Source organism: Bos indicus, chromosome 8 (genome assembly GCF_029378745.1).
Source record: "Bos indicus isolate NIAB-ARS_2022 breed Sahiwal x Tharparkar chromosome 8, NIAB-ARS_B.indTharparkar_mat_pri_1.0, whole genome shotgun sequence".
NCBI classification, from domain to species: Eukaryota; Metazoa; Chordata; class Mammalia; order Artiodactyla; family Bovidae; genus Bos; species Bos indicus.
Genome location: NC_091767.1, coordinates 59,344,373 through 59,368,573, shown reverse-complemented (window position 1 = coordinate 59,368,573; position 24,201 = coordinate 59,344,373). Strand labels below are relative to the sequence as shown.

General features: G+C 38.7%; 1 protein-coding gene across 4 annotated transcripts in view; it reads right to left on the bottom strand.

The window, feature by feature from the left end:
- UNC13B (unc-13 homolog B) overlaps positions 1 to 24,201 on the bottom strand; it is a 212,661-nt gene that overhangs the window by 128,633 nt on the left and 59,827 nt on the right. For all 4 annotated transcript variants that reach the window (XM_019966134.2, XM_019966135.2, XM_019966136.2 and 1 more), the window contains exons 6-7: positions 23,673 to 23,746; positions 8,917 to 8,974 (exon numbers count right to left, since the gene is read on the bottom strand). In XM_019966134.2, coding sequence (XP_019821693.1) covers positions 8,917 to 8,974; positions 23,673 to 23,746 — 132 coding nt within the window. The remainder of the gene's footprint in view (positions 1 to 8,916; positions 8,975 to 23,672; positions 23,747 to 24,201) is intronic.

The window sequence follows — 24,201 nt, the reverse complement described above, 5'->3', positions numbered from 1 at the left end:
GGGGTCACATCAAAAGGACACAAGATCTGAGTTAAGGGGACTGGGACGGGCCAAATTTGGGAGAATTTGAGCAAAGAGAATGACAGAAGTGAATTCGTAAGTCCATAGTGATAGTCATAAAAAAGGAGGGTAAGCGAGGAGGGAAAGCTTTACAGAACACTGGCAGTTACTCAATGTAAAGGAATGATAGAATTAGGAAACCAACATTTTGCAACACCAATGTAATAATAAATTTAGGCCATAATCATAATGGATTCTAAAATTAATGGATGAAAGGTTACAAGAAATAGGTTAAATACACACAGTCTCAAAGTACTACCTACCTACCCCCAATATTTTACTTATTAATTACAAAAGGGAAAAAAATACCTTAGCAGTGGAGAAATCTAGAGAACATCATTTGAACTAGTAATTCTGTTTTTTCCAGTAGTCATGTATGGATGTGAGAGGTGGACTATAAAGAAAGCTGAGCACTGAAAAATTGATGCTTTTGAACTGTGGTGTTGGAGAAGGCTCTTGAGAGTCCCTTGGACTGCAAGGAGATCCATCCTAAAGGAGATCAGTCCTAGGTGTTCAATGGTAGGACTGATGCTAAAGCTGAAACTCCAATACTTTGGCCACCTGATGCGAAGAGCTGACTCATTTGAAAAGACCCGGATGCTGGGAAAGATTGAGGGCGGGAGAGAAGGGGACAACAGAGGATGAGATGATTAGATGGCATCACTGACTCAGTGGACATGAGTTTGGGTAAACTGCAGGAGCTGGTGATGGAGAGGGAGGCCTGGCGTGCTGTGGTCCACGGTGTCACAAAGAACTGGACACGACTGAGCGACTGAACTGAACTTAACTGACCTAATAATTAACATAAGCATCACAAATAAAGGGACAAACTCACATCAGCTCTGTAGTAACCAGAAGTGATTATGAAGAAACAATCAGATCAATCCAAATTTTAGGGAATTCTGAAAGAAACTTTAACTGGATCCTTGTCAGCTGTCCAGCAGAATGGCTATGTTGATATGGAAATAAACAACTTTTGGAGAGAGCAATTGTTGGTGAAGAGAGGCTACACTGTCCCTTCTCCTGTTTCTCCTCTCTGAATTCAAGTGAGGAGAAGTTCTAAGATTCACAAAGACTGGGGGTGCTTGCAGAAGGGAAGCCAGACAGGTCTACGTGGGTAGAAGAACTGCTGATCTGAACCCTGTAGACAAGAGGACTGAAAAGAGGAAGCAGAGCTGGGAGACAGAGAATAGAAGGAAATTGCCTTGGTTTCTCAGATCAAGAACAAGTGAGCTCCCCAAGAGTCAAATGAATTTTGTGGAATATGGTTGGGCCTGCGTGCATGCTAAGTTGCTTAGTCATGTCCAACTCTTTGCAACCACATGGACTGTAGCCCACCAGACTCCTCTAAGCATGCAATTCTCCAGGTAAGAATACTGGAGTGGGTTGCCATGCCCTCCTCCAAGGGATCTTCTCAACGCAGGGATCAAACCCACATCTCTTATGTCTCCTGCATTGGCAGGCAGATTCTTTACTGCTAGTGGTGCCTGGGCCTGAGCTGTCCTGTTACTCTCCCCATTCAAAAAGTCTCTATTTGGTAGGATCCCAGCAGCAGCAAACTAAGTACATCTACTGTTGGAAGAAGTCAGTAGTGTAAGAAAGAGGCTGAACCAAAGCAATCTCTCACATCCAGGAACTGGACCCTGAAGGGTACAATGAGGTAACTTCTGGAGGGTCACAAATGGACCCCAATGAGAGAGCAGGCATTCACCTACCCAAGAGAGCAGAAAGAATCAAGCAGTAGCAATCCGACAGGCAACAACCACCAACAAAAAGAGGCTCAAGACCTCTTCGAGGAGGACAGATGTTATTGTTCTTAGAAAACTCAAATATCTTGAGAATCTCAGTGTAAGTCTTACCTGTCCGGGAAGACTGCTCCAAATACTGACAGTATGAGAATAAGACACTGGAGTGACATGACTGTTCATGCATAGGTATGTCTTTGTGTAACAGCATTCACTGAAATATCCCAGGTCACCTCCAGCACACAGAAAACATTTGAGATTTCTTTTAATCCTGCTCAAGTGGCTTCATTGGAACCAGAGTCTCACCTGCTACTTTCAGAGAGCCCAGGATTCCTTCTGCAGCATGCACAACTTGTTGGAACATAGCAGTCTCAGTGAGCATCCACTGGCCTAGACACAGCACCCAGCCATTCCCTTTCCAGGGACCTACTGTTCACTAGTACCACCCAGAAAGTAGACATAAGGTCCCAAGATGTCTACTCTGGTCACCTTCTTTCTCTCTCACTCAAGTCAAGCAAGGCTTCTCTTATTCAGGAAAAGGGAGATTAAGGTGAATCTCTACTTCCTCCCATAGTATTTATTCAAAACATTTTGAACATTGCCCTCAAATCCTAGGCTTTCAGTTACTAAAGTCAGGAACACCATTTCTTCAGTTCTTGCCTTCCATATCTTTCCCTGAAGTAATGGGAACAAGAACTGACAATAACACAAGGGATAAAAGATATGTGGACATAATGTAATAATCGCCCTATGACATATCTACATATATCACAGTTACCAAAGGAGAATGACATATCCTAAGATAAAAGTGAATGCAAAGTGTTATTACTGAATGTTAAACTCACCATCAGAAAAGTCTGGAAAGAAAACATTGGAAAAAGAATATAGTTCACCCCAAAATTTTTAAAGAATCTCAATTTTTAAAGACATAATTGGGGCCAGAGGAACTTTCATATCAAAGATAAGAAAAAGGGTTTCTTTAGAGTAGTAGCCCAGTGATTTCTGAAAATATTTTGTGGACATGTCACAGTGACTGCAGAGAACTGACCCTAGCAAAAAAAACAGAAGAGGGACCATCCACATGAAGAACTCTCAGGACTAGGAAGGTACAGTCACACGATATTACAGCTAAGAGTTCTAGAGGTTATTTAGACCAACACTCCCATTTTATACATCAAGAAATTGAAATAGACAATGGAAAGACTTTCAAAATCACTCAGAGAGACAGCAGTAAACCAACCTCTAGAACAAGGATCCAGTTATTCCATTCCTCTTGTTAATAACTTTTAACTATTAAAATTAGTACATTGTTAAATATTTAGAAAATGAAAGAAATGCGAAAAGGGATTTAAAAAGTCCCCATGTATCAAAGAAAAGTTTGGTTAGTATTTTAGTGTTTCTCTAGGTATTCTCCCCCTAACTGTACAGATACATTTATAATAAGTATATTAGTCTGCTCAGACTGCCATAACAAAATACTATAGACTAGGTAGCTTAACAAAAGAAATGTATTTTCTCAGTCTCTGGAGGCTGAAAAGTTAGAGATCAGCATTCTGGCAGAGTTCAGTGAGAACTCTCTTCCCAGCTTATAAATGGCCACCTTCTTGCCATGTATTCTCAGATGGCAGAGAGCACAGTTGTCTCTTCTTTTTAAATAGGTAACAGACTTATCAGATCAGGGCTCCATCTTTATGACTTCATTTAAAGTCATAAATGACTCTCTCAATACAAACACATTGGGAGTTGGGGCCTCAATATATGAATTTCAGGGGGACAAAATTCAGCTCTAGCATTCTGCCTCTGGTCCCCCAAAATTCACATCCTTAAAACATGCAAAATGCATTCATTCATTCCAGCATCAATTCTAAAGTCCAAAAACTCATTTAAATACCAACTAAATTAGATATGAGTGAGAATTCAGTTATGATTCATCCTGAGGCAAAATTCCTCTCTAGCTGTGAACCTGTGAAACCAAGTATGTGCTTCCAAATTACAATGATGAGACAGAAGGATAACCTCACTCCACCAGGAAGAGATAGGAAAGAAGTGACAGGTCTCAAGCTAGTCCAAAACCTAGCAAGGCAAATTCCATTAGATCATGAGGCTAGAGAATAATTCTCTTTGGTTCCATGACCCGTCCTCCACTGGAGTGACACTGTCACTCCCACAGCTCTGCAGAAGGGCCCTGGCCCCATAGCTCTCAGTGGTGATCACCCTCTGAAACAGAAGGAAACATCTCTGTCCCCTGGGCCTGTGCTGAGAGTGGCAGCCCTGATATTCTCCAAATCACCTTCCGGGTCACTTTTGCCTTTCCTCAAGAACAGCACATGTTTACAGTCAAATACTCTATGATTGAGTCTTGAAGAATTCAAGAAATCCAACAGCCTTCCTTCATTCCATCCCTCTTTCTCTGTCCCCTTTCGTTGAAATTGGCAATGTCTCTGCTGGTATAATTCCATCTCTATTCCTGGCTTCTGCTGATGGCTGGTTAAGTCCATGAGTCATACCATGATCTCTTTAGTATTTTCTTCAGAACAAGATTTTTCATTTTTCACAAAATATAGGCTAAGGATAGGCTAAGAATTGCCAAATCTCCAAATTCAAGTTCCTTTTTATTTAACAATTTCATCTTCAATTCAACCCTCTCTTCTGGCATTTTACTATTAGCAATAAGGAAGACCCAAGGCATATCTTCATTATTTAGTTTAGAAATCACCTCTGCTAAACACCCAATTTGATCACTTATAAATTGTACCTTTCACAAAACCCTCAAACAATTCAGCTAAGTTCATTGCCACAAGGATCACCTTTCCTCCAGTTTCCAATAAACCATCCCTCATTTCTATCTGACACTTCTCCAGAACATCCTTTAATATCCATTTCTCCCAACAGTCCCTGCACAACAACCTTGTTTGCACCTCAAAATTCTTCCAGTCTTTATATCCATTACCCAAACTTCCAAAGCTGCTGTCACATTTTTAGGTATTTGTTACTGCAGCACCCCGACTCTCAGCACCAAAACCTATACTAGTCTGCTCAGCTGCCGTAACAAAATACCACAGTCTAGGTGGTCTAAACAACAGAAATTTGTATCCCACAGGTTTAAAGTCTAGGAAGCCCAAGCTCAAGGTGCCAGCTGATTTGGTTCCTGATGAAAGTTCTCTTCCTGGCCTGTAGATGGCCACCTTCTTGCTCCATTCCCCTTAGAAATCTCTAAGGTTATCAGCCCTAACAAATTAGAGCCTCATTCTTACATTTTCAATTAATCTTTCTCATCTGCTCACAGGCTCTATCTCCAAATACAGTCACATAAGGGGCCAGGGCTTCAACATATGAATTTTAGGGGTATGCAATTTGGGGTATATAGGAAAAACTCTTAAATTATACATACACACACACACATATACCTATGAGTGAAAAAGTTGGCTTAAAGCTCAACATTCAGAAAACTAAGATCATGGCATCCGGTCCCATCACTTCATGGGAAATAGATGGGGAAACCGTGGAAACAGCATCAGACTTTATTTTTCTGGCTCCAAAATCACTGCAGATGGTGACTGCAGCCATGAAATTAAAAGACGCTTACTCCTTGGAAGGAAAGTTATGACCAACCTAGATAGCATATTCAAAAGCAGAGATATTACTTTGCCAACAAAGGTACGTCTAGTCAAGGCTATGGTTTTTCCAGTCCAGTGGTCATGTATGGATGTGAGAGTTGGACTGTGAAGAAGGCTGAGCACCGAAGAATTGATGCTTTTGAACTGTGGTGTTGGAGAAGACTCTTGAGAGTCCCTTGGACTGCAAGGAGATCCAACCAGTCCATCCTAAAGGAGATCAGTCCTGGGTGTTCATTGGAAGGACTGATGTTGAAGCTGAAACTCCAGTACTTTGGCCACCTCATGCGAAGAGTTGAGTCACTGGAAAAGACCCTGATGCTGGGAGGGATTGGGGGCAGGAGGAGAAGGGGACGACAGAGGATGAGATGGCTGGATGGCATCACCAACTCGATGGACATGTGTTTGAGTAAACTCCAGGAGTTGGTGATGGACAGGGAAGCCTGGCGTGCTGTGATTCATGGGGTTGCAAAGAGTCGGACACGACTGAGCGACTGAACTGAACTGAACTGATGTATATGCATATGCACATACAGAGAGTAAGAGTTTTGTATATTTTAATTTAGTTTCATGAAAATTTCCCTATTATTCAAAGCATAATATTCAAATCTTATGACTATTATATTTACTGTTGCTTATTAAGTCATTTTCAAATTTTGCTATTTAAATATTTTGAAATGAATATCTTTCTATACAAATCCTCATCAGTTTCTTGATTATTTAGGACAAATTTCAAGAAATTCAGCTGCTGAGTCAAAGGTTATGGATTTTTAAAGCCTCTTGGTACATATTATCAAATGGCTTCCCACAAACCTATACTAGTATATACTGCCATTTGCAGTAGATATTATAATTAGAATAAAAATATTTTTCTAACTGAAAAAAAGCCAGTGTCATAAATGACTAAAAAGGCAAGTTTTTTATTAAAGGAGATTAAAGATTCAGGACAACTGAGTAAAAATGTGCAATTCTTGATTAAATTACATGCTGGTGCAAGGCAGGTCTATGAAAACACTTGGGGGACAACTGGGGAATTCTTAATATTAACTATATATCATATATTATTAATATATATAATCAATGTTAAATCTCTTGATTCTAATAATGGTATTTTGGTTATGCAAAGTGTTCTCTTAGGAGACACATGCTGATGTGTCATAAAGTCTGATGCTTATATTCAAATGATTCCAGAAAACACACATGTATATTTTTATGTATGTGCATATACAGACAGAAATGGGAAACATCAGTAGGGAGAAAGAGAAGCAAATTTGGCAAAATGTTAATCACTGAATCTAGTAAAAGGTAACTCGGTATTCAATGTACTGTTTTCTCAACTTTCCTATAAGTTTAAAGTTTTTCCAAATAAAAATATATTAGAGAGTAGTCAAAAGACAGGGATAGGCTATGCGTATAAAACAAATTGGGCTTCCCTGGTGGCTCAGACAGTAAAGAATCCACCTGCAATGCAGGAGACCTAGGATCAATCCCTGGATTGGAAAGATCCCCTGGAGAAGGGAACAGATACCCACTCCGGTATTCTGGCCTGAAGAATTCCATGGACAGAGGAGCCTGGCAGGCTACAGTCCACGGGGTTGCAAAGAGTTGGACACCACTGAGCGACTTTTCACTTCACTTCACATAAAACAAATTAGCTGGTAAACATATTTAAAAAGTAAGAGAATTCATAAATGCTGATTATTTACATTCTCTTATTTCCTCCTGCCCTCTAAGCATTTGCTCTTTAATCACTTGAACTGCATTTCATCAAATGGAACCAAGAAGGAATGGAAGAGAAAGCTCAATTATTCCATTTCACTTGCATTAGCCATCTTGGAAAAAGACTTAAAAGATTAAAAACTCAAAATTATCTCATTACAATGAGTTTTGGAAATGACTTAGAGACTTTAATTCACAACTTGGTGTTCAATTCAGATTCTTGTCTCCCATGACTCTAAATGCTTGATAAATACTAGTTCCCAAATGGGAAAAATGAAAGTAACAAATCATATGTAAAATAGGTGTTATTTAAATAAAGAAAAAGTACTGACCTCTGCCAGTGGTCTCTCTTTTATCAGGAAAGTAAGTAGCCAATAGAAGACAACCAATGGATTTATAAACCATGGATAGAGGTTCTTCTTCTCAGAAACAGTATGAAGTGGTATAACATGGTGGTTTAATGCATGGGCTATAGAGTCAGACTGTTTGTATCTGAGTATTTACTTCACCACTTACTATGTGATCTGTGGCAAATAACTCAATCTCAGTTTCCTCATCTTAAAAACGAGGAAAACAGTAAAATCTATGTCTTAGGGTTACTGTGAAGATTAAATAAGTTACTACATTTCAGCTCTTACAGCAGCATCTGGCATACTATCAAACCTCAAAATATGTTAGCTGCTATGGTTATTATTATTAGTAGCATTACTACAATAACTACTACCACTATTACCAGGACTATCAACCTGCCATTGAAAAGATTTTGGCAGTGATTCACAAACACTACAGCAACACAAACGAAACAAAACATAGGCACAGCCAACCCCCAGAGTTGAAAAAGTGAAAGGGAACTAATTTCGAGTCAGTCCTTTGGTGTCTGCTCAAGCTATTCTGAGAGAAACTGAAAAGATACCAATATACCAACAATGTACAGCTCATTTCAAAAAGGAATTTGTGTGGTCTGGATAAGTTAACCTCAAAGGAAATAACAAGTTCTCTCACTCAGTTAATCATTTATCAAACTTTACTGAGGCTTACTGATCTCCTTTACTGAGGCTTACCTGAGTTCCTCCCAGGTGGCACTAGTGGGTAAAGAACCCGCCCAGCAATGTAGGAAATACAAGAGACATGGGTTTGATCCCTGGGTAGGCAAGATCCCCCAGAGGAGGAAATGGCAACCCACTCCAGTATTCTTGCCTGGAGAATTCCATGGACAGAGGAGTCTGGTGGGCTACAGTCCATGGGGTCACAGAGAGTCATACACAAATGAAGCAACTTAGCCCACACACATATATTATGTTACCAGGTGTTGAGCCAGATGCTAGGAATACAAATTTTGGCCTTTAAGAATTTTGCATTCTTATCAAATAAATATATATAGATTATAACATATGATGGCTATATATATATAGGATACAATGGGAGCAGAGGAAAGACCTAAACTAGAGTTTCCAGAGGTGGAAACTCTTAAAGGACAATAACAGATAAATGGAGACAGAACAGTAAAAATCATTCCTCTAGGGGTAAAAGCTGGTAAACAGAGGAAAAAAAAGCCTCACTGCCCTACCTACAGCCACACAAAACCAAAAGATCTCTTCTTAAAGCTAACGGGGAGATAGCCATTGGGAGGATGAGCCTGAATAAGGTGTATTTCTGGAATATCTTCTGTTTATACACACCATCTCTCTCCAACCTCCCCAACTCAAAATAAGCCACATTTGGAGAACTGACAGAAAGCTGTGATTAAGAAGAGATTCAGAGACAAGTTTCTCACTTACAACACTGGGCGGCAGCAGTAGGCAATTGCTTCCTCTGGCTTTCTTCTTGACTAGAATACTAGAGGAAGAAAGGAGAAAAAAAACAAAACACAGTAAGAGGCCCAAGTAAAGAGGAAGCGGGGGAAAAAAACATAGCTACCTATAAAAAGGTTTAGCATTTGACTGGAGTCAGATTTCTTATCAAACAGAAACAGATCATCCTGCTGTTGATTTTCCTGTGTGATCCTGACATACAGGCCAGACTATCAGATATGGCATTGGCCCAGTGTGACAAGCTAAACCAGGAGAGCAGAAAGTCGGCTCTGATCAAGGTCAGCTGGGCACCATTCTAGCTCTGCCAGGCAGTGGTGGAAGGCTTTAGTCTTAGAAGATTTAGAGGACTTAGAAAACTCAGATAAAGTATAGATTTCCCATCTGGGTGATGGAACTGAAAACCTCTCTGAGACTTGAGTTTTCTCCATCTTTAAAAAGAAAAAAAAAAGTGGTTCTTCCCTCACAAGATCCTGTGGGAAGTGAAATCACTTACGTAAGTATGCAATACAACATCTGGTATTTACTAGAGTCTCCTTCCCAGTTATACTCTAACCTCCCCAACACAACTCACCACTATCACCACCAAAAAAACAGACCACTGAAGCCATACAAAGAAAGTTCTGTAAAAGGAAGCCAAATTAAGTTCATGTATTGAAGATGGGCAAGATTTAGAAAGGCAAAACAAAAAAGCATAAACAAATTAACACAGATACAGAGAGTCTGGAAGGCAAAATGGGTTTGGTTCAAAGCCCATTGGAGGACTGGAAAAATATAGCAATTTGGTTCAGCAATTTATAAAGGTAAGTTGGAAATGTGAGTTTTCATCCTGACTCTGCCATTTATTAATAAACTGTAGATTCTGAGCAAGACAGAGCTTCTCGAACACTGAAGGCGTCATCCATTCAACAGATATTTCTTGAGTGCCTATTACGTCTAAGGCCTTGTTCCAGGCACTGGGGGAATAGAAATCACAGTAAGGAGTTTAGATGTTACTCTAGTCTGTTGAGAAGCTGTGTGAAGTTTTAAACACCAGAGGGATATGACTTGATTACGCTTTAAAATCATTTTGGCTGCTGTGAGAGAAGAACTGTAGGGAAATAAGACTAGTTATTGTAATTATTCAGATGAAAGTTGATTAGTGGCTTACACATGAATGTTAGTGGTGAAGGGCATGTAAAGTGATTGGATACAAAATACAAAACACTTTTCGTATATAAACATACTCTTCTATAAAAAGTACTTTACAAGCAACAAACTACAATATGAATACCAGAGGCAGACAATGCTATTACTACCTCCATTACAGTAAGGAGCAGAAGTCAAGCACAGTTCAAACAATATATATAGTATTAGTAAAACTGTCAATCATAAAAAAGTTCAAAACTTCCTAAAGGCCAAGCAACCCACTCCAAAGTAATAAAGGGACTTGATTATAATAACTAGTATAAATAACTAGTTTATATAAATTATATAAACTAGTATAAGTCAGTCGTGTCCGACTCTTTGCAACCCCATGGACTGTAGCCTATCAGGCTCCTCCGTCCATGGGATTTTCCAGGCAAGAGTGCTGGAGTGGATTGCCATTTCCTTCTCCAGGGGATCTTCCTGACCCAGGAATCGAGCCCGGGTCTCCTGAATTGCAGGCAGACGCTTTACCAACTGAGCCACCAGGGAAGCCCACTAGTATAAATAATAATGATTTTTACAGATAGTACACAGGCATAACAGTGAGGAAATCATAAAACTTTAAGCATTAAACTAGAAGAAGAATTCAGACTAAATAGATGAAGCAGATATTTCCAGAAGACATGTTTAATGAATCTCTTTATGGTCCAGCAGAAAACTAAAGACGACCTCAGTTAGTTCAGTTCAGTCGCTCAGTCATGTCCGACTCTTTGCGACCCCATGAATCACAGCACGCCAGGCCTCCCTGTCCATCACCATCTCCCGGAGTTCACTCAAACTCACGTCCATCGAGTCAGTGATGCCATCCACCCATCTCATCCTCTGTCGTCCCCTTTTCCTCCTGCCCCCAATCCCTCCCAGCATCAGAGTCTTTTCCAATGAGTCAACTCTTCACACGAGGTGGCCAAAGTACTGGAGTTTCAGCTTTAGCATCATTCCTTCCAAAGAACACCCAGGACTGATCTCCTTTAGGATGGACTGGTTGGATCTCCTTGCAGTCCAAGGGACTCTCAAGAGTCTTCTCCAACACTACAGTTAAAAAGCATCAATTCTTCAGCGCTCAGCTTTCATCACAGTCCAACTCTCGCATCCATACCTGACCACTGGAAAAACCATAGCCTTGACTAGACGGACCTTTGTTGGCAAAGAACACCTACAATCTAATTAATGATATTAAGAGATCTGAGGAAAAAAAAAACTATAGTATTTATCTTATAGAAAATGTAAGTATTATAAGTAAGGAAAATTAAAGGCCAATCTCATTTATGAAAATGGATGCAAAAATCCTAGATTACCAAACCAAATCATATGTTGGTTATTCATCATATATTCACATTTCCATGTGAATATGTATGTATATGTAAGAATGTTGACATATAAATAATGTATCATGACCAAAAGGACTTTAAAGGATAGTTCAATATCACCACATGAAGAGATTAAAGGAGAAAAACTATATGATCTACCAATGCAGAAAAAAATCTTGATTAAATCCCTTACTTTTTCATGATAAAATACCTCGGAAAATCAGAAGGAAAATAAGATTTTCTTTAATCTGATAAAGGGTATCCATCAAAATCTATAGCAAATATCATACTTCAAGACTCATGAAGCATTCTCTTCACAGTCAGGAAAAAGACAAGGCTTCCCCACTTTCTCTATTAAAAATTACACAAGATGTTTTACACAATGACATTTTTAAAATAAGAGGTCATCAAAAACAAGAAATGTCTGAAAAAATATCACAGTCAAGAGTAGGCTAAGGAGACATGACACTTAAATGTAATACAGTGTTCTGAATGGAATAATGGTACTGAAAAACAACATGAGAGAAAAATCTTAAAATTTTTTTCAAAAACTAAGGATTTTTAGTTAATAAAATATAAAATATTAACTTTTAGTTAATAATAACATACCAATAAGGGCCCACTAACAAAGCTAGTGGAGGTGATGGAATTCCAGTTGAGCTATTTCAAATCCTAAAAGATGATGCTGTGAAAATGCTGCACTCAGTATGCCAGCAAATTTGGAAAACTCAGGAGTGGCCACAGGACTGGAAAAGGTCAGTTTTCATTCCAATCCCAAAGAAAGGCAATGCCAAAGAATGCTCAAACTACCACACAATTGCACTCATCTCACATGCTAGTAAAGTAACGCTCAAAATTCTCCAAGCCAGGCTTCAGCAATACATGAACCGTGAACTTTCAGATGTTCAAGCTGGTTTTAGAAAAGGCAGATGAACCAGGTATCAAATTGCCAACATCCGCTGGATCATCGAAAAAGCTAGAGAGTTCCAGAAAAACATCTATTTCTGCTTTATTAACTATGCCAAAGCCTTTGACTGTGTGGATCACAATAAACTGCGGGAAATTCTGAAAGAGATGGGAATACCAGACCACCTGACCTGCCTCTTGAGAAACCTGTATGCAGGTCAGGAAGCAACAGTTAGAACTGGACATGGAACAACAGACTGGTTCCAAATAGGAAAAGAAGTACGTCAAGGCTGTATATTGTCACCCTGCTTATTTAACTTATATGCAGAGTACATCATGAGAAATGCTGAGCTGGAGGAAGCACAAGCTGGAATCAAGATTGCCGGGAGAAATATCAATAACCTCTGATATGTAGATGACACCACCCTTATGGCAGAAAGCAAAGAAGATCTAAAGAGCCTCTTGATGAAAGTGAAAGAGGAAAGTGAAAAAGTAGGCTTAAAGCTCAACATTCAGAAAACTAAGATCATGGCATCCAGTCCCATTACTTCATGGCAAACAGATGGGGAAATCATGGAAACAGTGGCTGACTTTACTTTTTTGGGCTCTGAAATCACTACAGATGGTGATTGCAGCCATGAAATTAAAAGACACTTACTCCTTGGAAGGAAAGTTATGACCAACCTAGATAGCATATTCAAAAGCAGAGACATTACTTTGCCAACAAAGGTCCGTCTAGTCAAGGCTATGGTTTTTCCAGTAGTCATGTATGGATGTGAGAGTTGGACTATAAAGAAAGCTGAGTGCTTAAGAATTGATGCTTTTGAACTGTGGTGTTGGAGAAGACTCTAGAAAGTCCCTTGGACTGCAAAGAGATCTAACCAGTCCATCCTAAAGGAGATCAGTCCTGAGTGGTCATTGGAAGGGCTGATGTTGAAGCTGAAACTCCAAAACTTTGGCCACCTGATGCAAAGAGCTGACTCATTTGAAAAGACCCTGATGCTGAGAAAGATTGAAGGCGGGAGGAGAAGGGGACAACAGACGATGAGATGGTTGGATGGCATCACCGACTTAGTGGACATGAGTTTGGGTAAACTGCGGGAGTTGGTGATGGACAGGGAGGCCTGGCATGCTGTGGCCCATTGGGTCGCAAAAAGTTTGACATGACTGAGTGACTGAACTGAACTGAATTGAATTGTAATAAATGTACCATACTAATGTAAGATGTTACTAATAAGGAAAACTAGAGGGAGAGGGAAGATAAAAGGTGATATGGAAACCTTCTGTACCAACTGCTTAATATTTTTGTAAATGTACAAGTGCTGTAAAAAATAAATTCTGCTAATAAAAATAAATGTGCAAAAAATTTCACTTAAAAAATAAGACATAAGGATGAGAAAGAAAAAAACTTACTATTCAAAAATACAAAAACTAAAACACCCAAAGGAATTTCTAAACTAGTAGAATAACGAGTTGGTAAATAAGATGAATGCTAAAAATAAAATTGAACAGCAGTGCCTTATATAGATAGCGATAAACTACTAGAAACTGTAATTTTTAAATATATCATTCACAATTACTAGGAATAAACCTAGCAAAAGAAGCATAAAACTTCATTGAGGGGCTTCCCTGGTGGCTCTGTGGTAAAGAATCTGCCTGACAATGCAGGAGACACTGATCTGGGAAGATCCCACAAGCCATAGAGGAACTAAGCCCTAGCATCCCAACTAGTGAGCCTGTGCTCAAGAGCCCAGGAGCTGCAACTTTTGAGCCCATTCACCTACAGCCTGTGCTCTGCAAGAGAAGCCACTGCAATAAGAAGCCCACACGCCACAACTAGAGAGTAGCCGCTTCTAAGCAATGAAGACCCAGAACAGACAAAAATAAATAAATAAATAATTTAAAAGAAAAGAACCCTGTATGGAGAAAATGGGTTTTTCTCCTACAGCATTTCTGATCTTCTGAAGCTTAACTATATTTATTACACTTCCTGCTTATTGTCCGTCTCCTCCTAGTTGATCGAAGAGGACACTGGTCTTTGTTTTAACTTCTGATGTATATGAAGCATGTACAATAGTGCCTGGTACACAGTGCTCAAAAAGTTATTTGGTGAACAAATGACTAAATTGGTGACAAATGTCACCAATAAACAGACAAATGTGACTTCTGGTTCAAGATGGCAGAATAGAAAAGACTTGTGCTCGTCTCCTCCTGCAAAAGCACCAAAATCCAACTAGTTGTTGAATAACCACGGAAAGGAGGCCACTGGAACCTACCAGAAAAAGATAGCCCACATTCAAAGACAAAGAAGAAGCTGCAGCAAGACAGAAGAAGGGGCACAATCATGATAAAATCAAATCCCATACCCATTTGGTGAGTGATCCACAAGCTGGAGAACAATAACACCAAAGAAGTTCTCCCACTGTTGTAAAGGTTTGGAACCCCATATCAGGCTCCCCAGCCTGGGGACCCAACAAAGGGACTGGGAATCCCCAGGGAATCTGACCTTGAAGGCCAGTGGGATTTGATCATAAGACTTCCACAGGACCGGGAAAACAGAAGCTCCAATCTTAAAGGGCACAAACAAAACCTTGAACACACCAAGACTCAGGGGAAAGGAGCAGTGACTCCATAGGAAACTGAACCAAAACTACCTGCTAGTGCTGGAGGGTCTCCTGTGGAGGAGTGGGTTGCCAGGGGCTCACCAAGGGATTGGGTAACTGGCAGCAGCTGTTTGGGAAGGTCCCCTTTGGTATAAACCCTCTTGAAGGTCACCATTAACCCAACCACAGAGTCCATAAACATGAGTGTGTTTGTGTGTTAGTTGCTCAGTCGTGCCCGACTCTTTGTGACCCCATGGACTGAAGCCCACCAGGTTCCTCTGTCCATGGGATTTTCCAGGCAAGGATACTGGAGTGGGTTGCCATTTCCTTCTCCAGGGGATCTTCCTGACCCAGGGATTGAACCTGGGTCTCCTGCACTGCAGGCAGATTCGTTACCATCTGAGCTATGAGGGAAACCCATAGACATGAGGGCTGAGGCCAAAAAATTAATAGGGAAAAAGAGCAACCCCACCCATCAGCAGATAATTAGATTAAAGCTTTATGGAGTAAGGACCTGCCCACCAGAGCAAGAACTAGTTTTTCCCACCACCAGTCTCTCCCATCAGGAAGCTTATAGATTAGCTTCCTCCATCAGAGGGTAGGCAGAAGGAAGAAGAACCACAATCAAACCATACCACAGAAAGTTAATCAGCATGAAAAAGCAGAAAGTTACGTCCCAGATGAAAGGACAAGATAAAACACCAGAAAACAACTAAATGAAGTGGAGATTGGCAACCTTCCAAAAAAAGAATTCAGAATAATGATAGTGAGTATGATTCAAGATCTTGGAAAAAGAATTGAGGCAAAGATTGAGAAGATGCAAGAAATGTTTACCAAAGACCTAGAAGAACTAAAGAATAAACAAGCAGAGATAAACAATACATTAAAAAAAAAACAAAACAATACATTAGAAGGAATCCATAGCAGAATAACTGAGGCAGAAGCACGGACAAATGATCTGGAGGACAAAATGGTGGAAATCACTGCCACAGAACAGAATATAGAAAAAAAGAATGAAAAGAAATGAAGACAGACTAGGAGACCTCTGGGACAACATTTAATGCACCAGCATTCACATTATAGATGTCCCAGAAGGAGAAGAGAGAGAGAAAGGACCCGAGAAAATATTTGGAGAGAGATAATAGTTGAAAACTTCCCTAACATGGGAAAGGAAATAATCAACAAAGTCCAGGAAATATAGAGAGTCCCAGTCAGGATAAACCCAACGAGGAGCACACCAAGACACATAGTAATCAAACTGACAACAATTAAAGACAGAGATAAAATACTAAAAACAACAAGGGAAAAACAACAAATAACAAACAAGGGAATTCTCATCAGGCTATCAGCTGATCTCTCAACAGAAATTCTACAAGCCAGAAGGGAATGGCATGATATATTTAAAGTGATGAAAAGGAAGAAACTACAACCAAGAATACTCGAGCCAGCAAGACTCTCGTTCAGATTTGACAGAGAAATCAAAAGCTTTCCAGACAAGCAAGTTAATAAAATTCAGCACCACCAAACCAGCTTTACAACAAATGTTTTCTCTAGTCAGAAAACAAGAGAAGGAAAAGCCTTACCTACAGAAAACAAACCTCAAAACATTTTTTAAAAAACTAAGAAAACTGTAATAGGATCATACACATCAATAATTACCTTAAATGTAAATGGATTAAATGCACTAACCAAAAGACACAGACAGGCTGAGCAGAAGAAAACATGCACATGTTTGCACTTCCACTTACCACATCACTCTGCTTGACCCCCCAAATTGTATGTAATTATCTTACATTGTTAGGTTAATCATGTTTCCATTATGGCTTGCAACTGTAATTATCTTTTTTTTCTGGCTATTGATTGTTAAAACTGAAAATATCTTTTACTATTGTGATTATGTAACTTAATACCAATGGGATTATGTAACTATGTAACTTTGGAAAAAGAATTTATGGAGAATGATGTTGGGGGTGGGGGAAGGGTTGGTTATTTTCAAAGTGGAACATTGAGATGAAGGAAAGCGTTCCTTAGTTCACACGTGAAAGCAGAGGGACCCAGAACATCCAGTGATGTGGAAGGGTCAGAACTGATCCGACAGTGGACTCCAGTCTTCTTTCAGGCGTCTCCCTCTTACGCTTACTGCGTCATGCCTGACTCCTGTTGCAACAGGGTCTCCCGGTTGGAATCAGTGACACAGGTGACAGGCTGGCGTTTTTCAGCCTTCCAGTTGATAAACTATTTATCTGATGGATTCCTGCGGGACCCATACTGAGCCTGAACTGAAAGTATCCACTTGGACCATCTGTTCTCTCTGTACACTGAAAATCAAACCTCTTCCCCTCGCCCTAGTCGGTTCTTACTCTGTCTGACCTTCAGATGCCCACGCTGGCCTTCTAAAGCAGTGCCATGGCACTTGAAAGACCTGCCACATCTCACTCTAAAGGGTTTGAACTGCCAATTCTTGTCATTTTCTAAAGAACCATTTCAAAGTGAAATTGTTATATTGTCTGTCCTGCGTGTGTCAGAGTTGGGTTTTTGTGGAGGTGCAGAGCAGGCAACACCGTAAGTTGCTCTGAGATCCTTGTTCCGAAGTACATTCTTGGTTATCTGTACTTCTGTAGCTGGTGTACCCACTTAATACCATTGTACCATGATTGGTCAACAGAAAAATTATAGAATTCTATATCACTAAAATAACTGCTTAACACAAAAATCTGTAATCACTTCTTAAATTTCATATGCATATCAGCATTATCTTAGAATTTTATGAAAAATACAAATGTCTAGGTACTGCTTTTTTTTTTTTTTTTTTTGGCCAGAGCTCCAGATATGTTTCTAATGAGCAGCCATGTTTAAAAACAATGGACTTAATGAGGATCTTTTACTTTTACCTAGTTTGTTTCACATTTTCTATTTTATATTCAGTGCTTCCATTTCATTTAGTTTATTTTCTCCAATTTCTCCATCTCTTCACTTTTTTTTTGATGTTCTTTCTCAAGCCTTTATCAAGCATAGTAGAAAAGCTTTTGTATACATATATGTAATATGTATAATATATATATTTTAGAAAACATGAATTTTTGCCTAAGTAAAAAATGTATGACATTTTGATTCCACTTGTAGGAATAGAATGCTAGATTTCTAATTAAAAAAAATAAACATGCAACAAGCAACAAAAGTTTACTGTATAGCACAGGAACTATAATCAGTATCTTATAATAACTTATAATGGAAAACAATTTCAAAAATATGTGTGTATGTATAACTGAATCACACACACACAGAAAGAATTCTACTTTTTGAAATTTTGTAATGTTTATCTTTTTGACAGTTTTTCTAAATGTCCTATGGACATCTAATAACAACCTATGAGATACAAAATTTTAAATGTATTTTTGTAGGATATGGTTAATATAAATTAATTAAATATAAATCTATTATATTTAAATTATTAATGGCATCATTCAAGATGCTCCTATTCTTATTTTTTCTGCACTTGATAAAATATTCTCAGAGAAATGTAAATATGTCTTACTATGATTATATATTTTTTCTTTTCTATTTCTTCTGATTTTTGCTTTATGTATGTTTCTTTGTTGTTAAGGTGTCTAATGGTTTATGATGTCTATCTTCTTTGTGAATTGTGCCTTTTATCATTAAAAATATTCACCTTTGTTCTACTTAAAATAGATAAATATATATTTTTTAAAAGTTAAGACAGAGAAATGCAAATTTAAATGATAAAGCTCTAAACCCATTAGATTAGCAAAAATTTTAAATCTGACAATAACAAGTGTTAGTAAAAAATATAGAGAAGCGGGAAAACTAGAATATAAATTGGCACAATTACTTTAGCAAACAATTTAGCAACATCTAATAATGTTGCATAGAGCACATGCCACAACAGAGCTATTCTATTTCCAGGTGTATACCCAGAGACTGTCCCTCACATAAGCATAGAGAAACAGGCTCAGAGATGTTTACTGAAGCATGCATTTATAATATTGAAAACCTAATTTTCCATGAGTAGAAAAAGTAATAAACAGTGACACATTTAAGCTCAAGTAGTAGATGCCAAGGCCAGTCTTGACCCAAGAGGCTGCTGTGTATGGGAACTGTTGCACACCACAGGGGGAAAAATATAAGATTCAACATTGTGTTTTTAAAGTGATTTTTCAGTGAGTTTGACCAAATTTTGATAATCACTGAATCTTGGAGATAAGTGTACAGGTTTCATTTTACTAGTCCTTTAACTTTTATATTTTTGTTTAAAACTTTTTCATGATAAATATACAAAAAAGAAAAGAAGAAGCTTCCACTAATCAAAGATGAGACAAGTTTAGTATCAAAAAGATCAAAGACTGAAATGGGTTGAAACACAAAATATAAAAATTCATAAATTGATAATGATATGCCATTAGAAAAAGGAAAACAATGCACAGGTCATCTTGAGAAGCTGCTTATGCAACAGCTCATTAATTTGAAAACTGCTAAAGGGAATGTTTTTCTTACACAGACTTTATTTCAAGTGAACCAAGTAGCAGGTGAGAGAAAGTTCTGTTATATAGACAAATCATAGCTAGTAAATGTTGAAGAGGTGATATAATTAGAAAAACATCACTGTGCAACCCTAATAAAATAATCATTATTATTTGTTGCTAAAACCATTAGGTAAAAGGCTGGTGGGATCACTTTATAACAGATGAAATAGACTGACACCAAGTGGAATCCACTGAGGCAAGACACAATCTGCCTTCAAAACAAACCAAAAACAACGTCAGTCTAAATCTCCATCTAATCCTCAAACTACCAGATACAGTTTTTCAGTTTAAAAAAATAAGAGGGATAGAGAAACATGGTAAATAAGATCTCGGGGACATAATCAGTCAAATCCAGAATGTGTGGAATTCTATAAAACAAATGAGAGAAGAGGAAACCAATTCTAGAATAAAAATGGTTTAAGAAACATAATAACCAAATACATACAATTTGCCTGGATCCTGAACTGAATATATCTACTGTGAATATATCTAATGGAAAACTGAACTCAGACTAGTAAGAAATTATGGTTAAATTCAATGTGTTAAAAGCACTGCAATTATTTTTTAAGTTAAAGATGTATACTGCCACACTTAGGTATTTGTGGGTGAGAGAAGATGATGTCTGGGATCTATTTTAAAATACTCCATCAAAAGAGGGAAGAGTTATTTCTATATATTTTGCATGTTCAAAACTTTTGATAATAAAAACAGCCTTTAAACAAACTAACAATCACAATGAGACACCACTTTTAATCACTAGAAGGGCTGTTCAAAAAGACAGATAAATGTTGGCAAAGATATGAAGAAATTAGTCCCCTTATAAAGCCCTGGTGGGAATGTAAACTGGTATAGCTACTTTGTAAAACAATCTGGATGTTTCTAAAACTGTTAACTATAAGTTACCATCTTTTCCAGAAATTCTTTTCCCAGGTATGTCCAAACAAAAACTTACACCTGAATGTTCACAGAAGCATTATCCATATTAATAGAAAGATGGAACTGACAAATGGATAAATAAAACATAGTAGTGCATAGCCATAGAGGGGAACACTATTTGGCAATGGAAGAGAACAGAGTACTGTTAAATGCCACAAGATAGAAGAAACTTTGAAAATATGTCAAGTAAAGGAAGACAGGCACAAAGGACCATATATCGTATAATTCCATTTATATGAATATCTATTATAAGCCAATGTACACAGACAGAAAGTAGATTAGCGGTTACCCAGGTCTGAGAAGGATACTCCCAGGATTAGAGTATAATAGCTAAGGGCACAGGGCTTCTTACAGGGCAATGAAAATGCTCTAAAATTGTGATAAATGTACAACTCCGAATATACTAAAAGCTATTAAATGTGGGAGCTATATGCTATGTGAACTGTATCTCAATAAAAACTGGAAAAAAAAACAGGGAGGCCTAGGAACAGATGAAGAAAATAAACTCAGTGAGTGCCATATGTTAGAATAGAAACAGAAAGCAAAAAACTCAAGAGTTGAAACTATAGACCAAGAACCATCATTTCTAGAACTTGGAAAATTCTACAATTGTATATGCTACATTTTGGGGTTTCTTTGTTTTGTTTTGTTTTAACCCCTTCATCTGATTCTACATAAAGTAAAGCCTGTAAAATAAAAAATGCAATGCATGTCTTTACTAGGGAAACAAAGATCAAAGTTTGAAAAACTGTATAGCACTCCACAGGCAGGGTTTGGGAAAAGAGAAATACAAAGGGTAAGGTGAATACAAGGATAGAGTGGATTTTGGCATTTACAAGGGGAGAAGGCAGACTGAAGCTTTCAATGAAGAAAAGTTAGGGTGCTGGCTTGGATATGAGAAAAGTTATGCAGCTTTAATAACAGAAAGCCTACTAAGGATTTAGATAAGGTAAGGAAAAACCCTGAAAAGAGTAGTTCATACTTGTCCCACTTCTTCATCTTTGAGTTAACTCATTGTGAGTTGAATTGTGTCCTTCAAAAAGGTATGTTGTGGGGACGTCCCTGGTGGTCCAGTGGCTAAGACTCCACACTCCCAGCAGGGCCCTGAGTTCGATCCCTGGTCAGGGAACTAGATCCCACATGTAGCAACTAAGACTTGGCACAATCAAATAAATATTTTTAAAAAAGAAAGAAAGATACGTTGTGAACTCCTAAGCCTCAGTACTTACAAATGCAACCTTATTTGGAAATAGATTCCCTGCAGATGTAATCGAGTTAATCCAATGACTGGTATCCCCCAAAAATGAAAGGAAATTTGAATATAGACACAAAAAGAGAGAACATTTTGTGAGGCCAGGCAGACAACACAGGAAGGCATGTAAAAATGGAGACAGAGACTGAAATAATGTGTCTGACAAGCAAAGGAACAGCAAAGGCTGCTGGGAAGCACCAGAAACTAGAAGAGAAGCATGGAACAGCTTCTTCCCAAAGCCTCCAGAAGAAATTGATCCCACCAAAACTGATGTCAGAATTTCAGCCTCCAGAACTGCATGAGAGAATATATTTCTGTCATTGTAAGTCACCCAGTATGTGTTACTTTGTTTTGGCAGCCCTGGGAAACCAACATACTCATCAAATCACTTCACACTGTCAAGAATTTCTGCCTTAAAACTCTTTTTCTTTGTTCTGAAAACCTTTTCTGGTTCTCCAGAGGAGGCATGGCATCTCACTCCAGTACTCTTGCCTGGAAAATCCCTTGGACAGAGGAGCCTGGTGGGCCGTGGTCCATAGAGTCGCAAAGTGTCAGACTACTGAAGTGACTTAGCACGCACTCTCTTTTAGGCAGCTCTTCCTCAGACTTCTTTGTTTCTCAAGATTCTATCTTTGATGTTTCCCAAAGTTTTGTCTCTATTCTTCAATACTCTTTCTACCTACTTTACCTGAGTCTGTGCTTCTATTCTTATGACTTCAACTGCTACAAATATGTTAATAAATCCAAATTCTATGCCTGACCTCATCCAACCTTGAGCTTCAGATTCTGTCAGGAGGTTGCTTACCAGTCATTTCCACAAAAATATACCCTCGCACTCCAAATTCTAAAGGAAATCAACCCTGAATATTCATTGGAAGGACTGGTGCTGAAGCTGAAGTGCCAATACTTTGGCCACCTGATGTGAAGAACTGACTCATTGGAAAAGACCCTGATGCTGGTAAAGATTGAAGGCAGGAGGAGAAGGGGGCAACAGAGGATGAGATAGTTGCATGGCATCACTGACTCAATGGACATGAGTTTGAGCAGGCTCCGGGAGATGGTGAAGGACAGGGAAGCCTGGCATACTACAATGCATGGGGTCTCAGAGTTGGAATTGACTTAGAGACTCAACAACAACAACTCCAAATTCTACCTCTGTCTAATCAGACAAATGCTCTAATAGCCCAGCATGTCCTAAGTAAAAAACTTACCTTTTCCCTCTACTACCACCAACAAAAACATTCCCCATTCCTAATGGCCCAGACTGAGCTGACTGTGTTCTATTCTGTGCACCAACCTCATCTCTGGAAATAAGTTAGGAACTAAGCAATGCAGTAGTCTAAACAACAGCACATAAATAAGGATACATATCCAAAAATCTAGGAATGAGGTGGAAAAAAGCCTTCTGCCCATCTCTGTTGCAAGAAGACAGATTCCCTAGTATAAAGTTGCTCCCCAACAGTCTAAAGTCAGACTAGTGCCAATTCAGCCACTTCTGGGGGGCAGTAGGAAGAAAAGAAAAAATGGATAGATCTTTCCAATAACAGGCAATCTTCTAGCTACCTTTTTTTCTTTAATACAGTTTAAATTCTTTCATTCTTTAGCATGTTCCTGAATCACTCCCTTAAAGTGTCCTATACAGACACTCTTCACGTTGTAAGTTTCCCTGGTGGCTCAGCTGGTAAAGAATCCATCTGTAATGCAGGAGACTCTGGTTTGATTGCTAGGTCGGGAAGATGCCCTAGAGAAGGGAAAGGCTACCCACTCCAGTATTCTTGGGCTTCCCTGGTGGCTCAGCTGGTAAAGAATCTGCCTGCAATGCAGGAGACCCTGGTTCGATTGCTGGGTCAGGAAGATACGCTGGAGAAGGGATAGGCTACCCACTCTGGTATTCTGGCCTGGAGAATTCTGTGGACTGTAGAGTCCATGGGGTCACAAAGAGTCGGACACGACTGAGCGACTTCCACTTTCACATTGTAAAAACAGGTCCTACCTCATTGTCAGGTCCCAAGGCATTCATTTGCTCCAATCTGTAGGTCCAATATCTAGCTTCCTCTTCTGGGATATCTATCACAAAAAAAGAAGAAGCCACATTACTAGGTTAATAATTTAATCACATAATTAAGATAATACTTAATTAAATGATCTAAGTTAGAAGGGTGGTAGTGATGGACTAATTTTACATGTTCTTGCCATGAACATTATCTTGAATCTTTACAAAAACTAAAATAATATATCATTATTCCCATCGGATCAGAAGACTTAAAATCATTCAGATGTCAATAAGTCCCAGAGCAATTATAGATTCAACATAGTCGCTACTAAAAATCCCAGTTTTTTGGCAGAAATATAAATGTTCATAGCAACATTATTCACAATAGTTAAAATGTGGAAGCAACCCAAGTATCCATCAATGAAAGGATAAGCAAAATGTGATATACACAGACTAGGAAATATTATTCAGTCTTAAAAAGGAAGGAAATTCTGATATATGCTACAACATAGGTAAACCTTGAGGATAC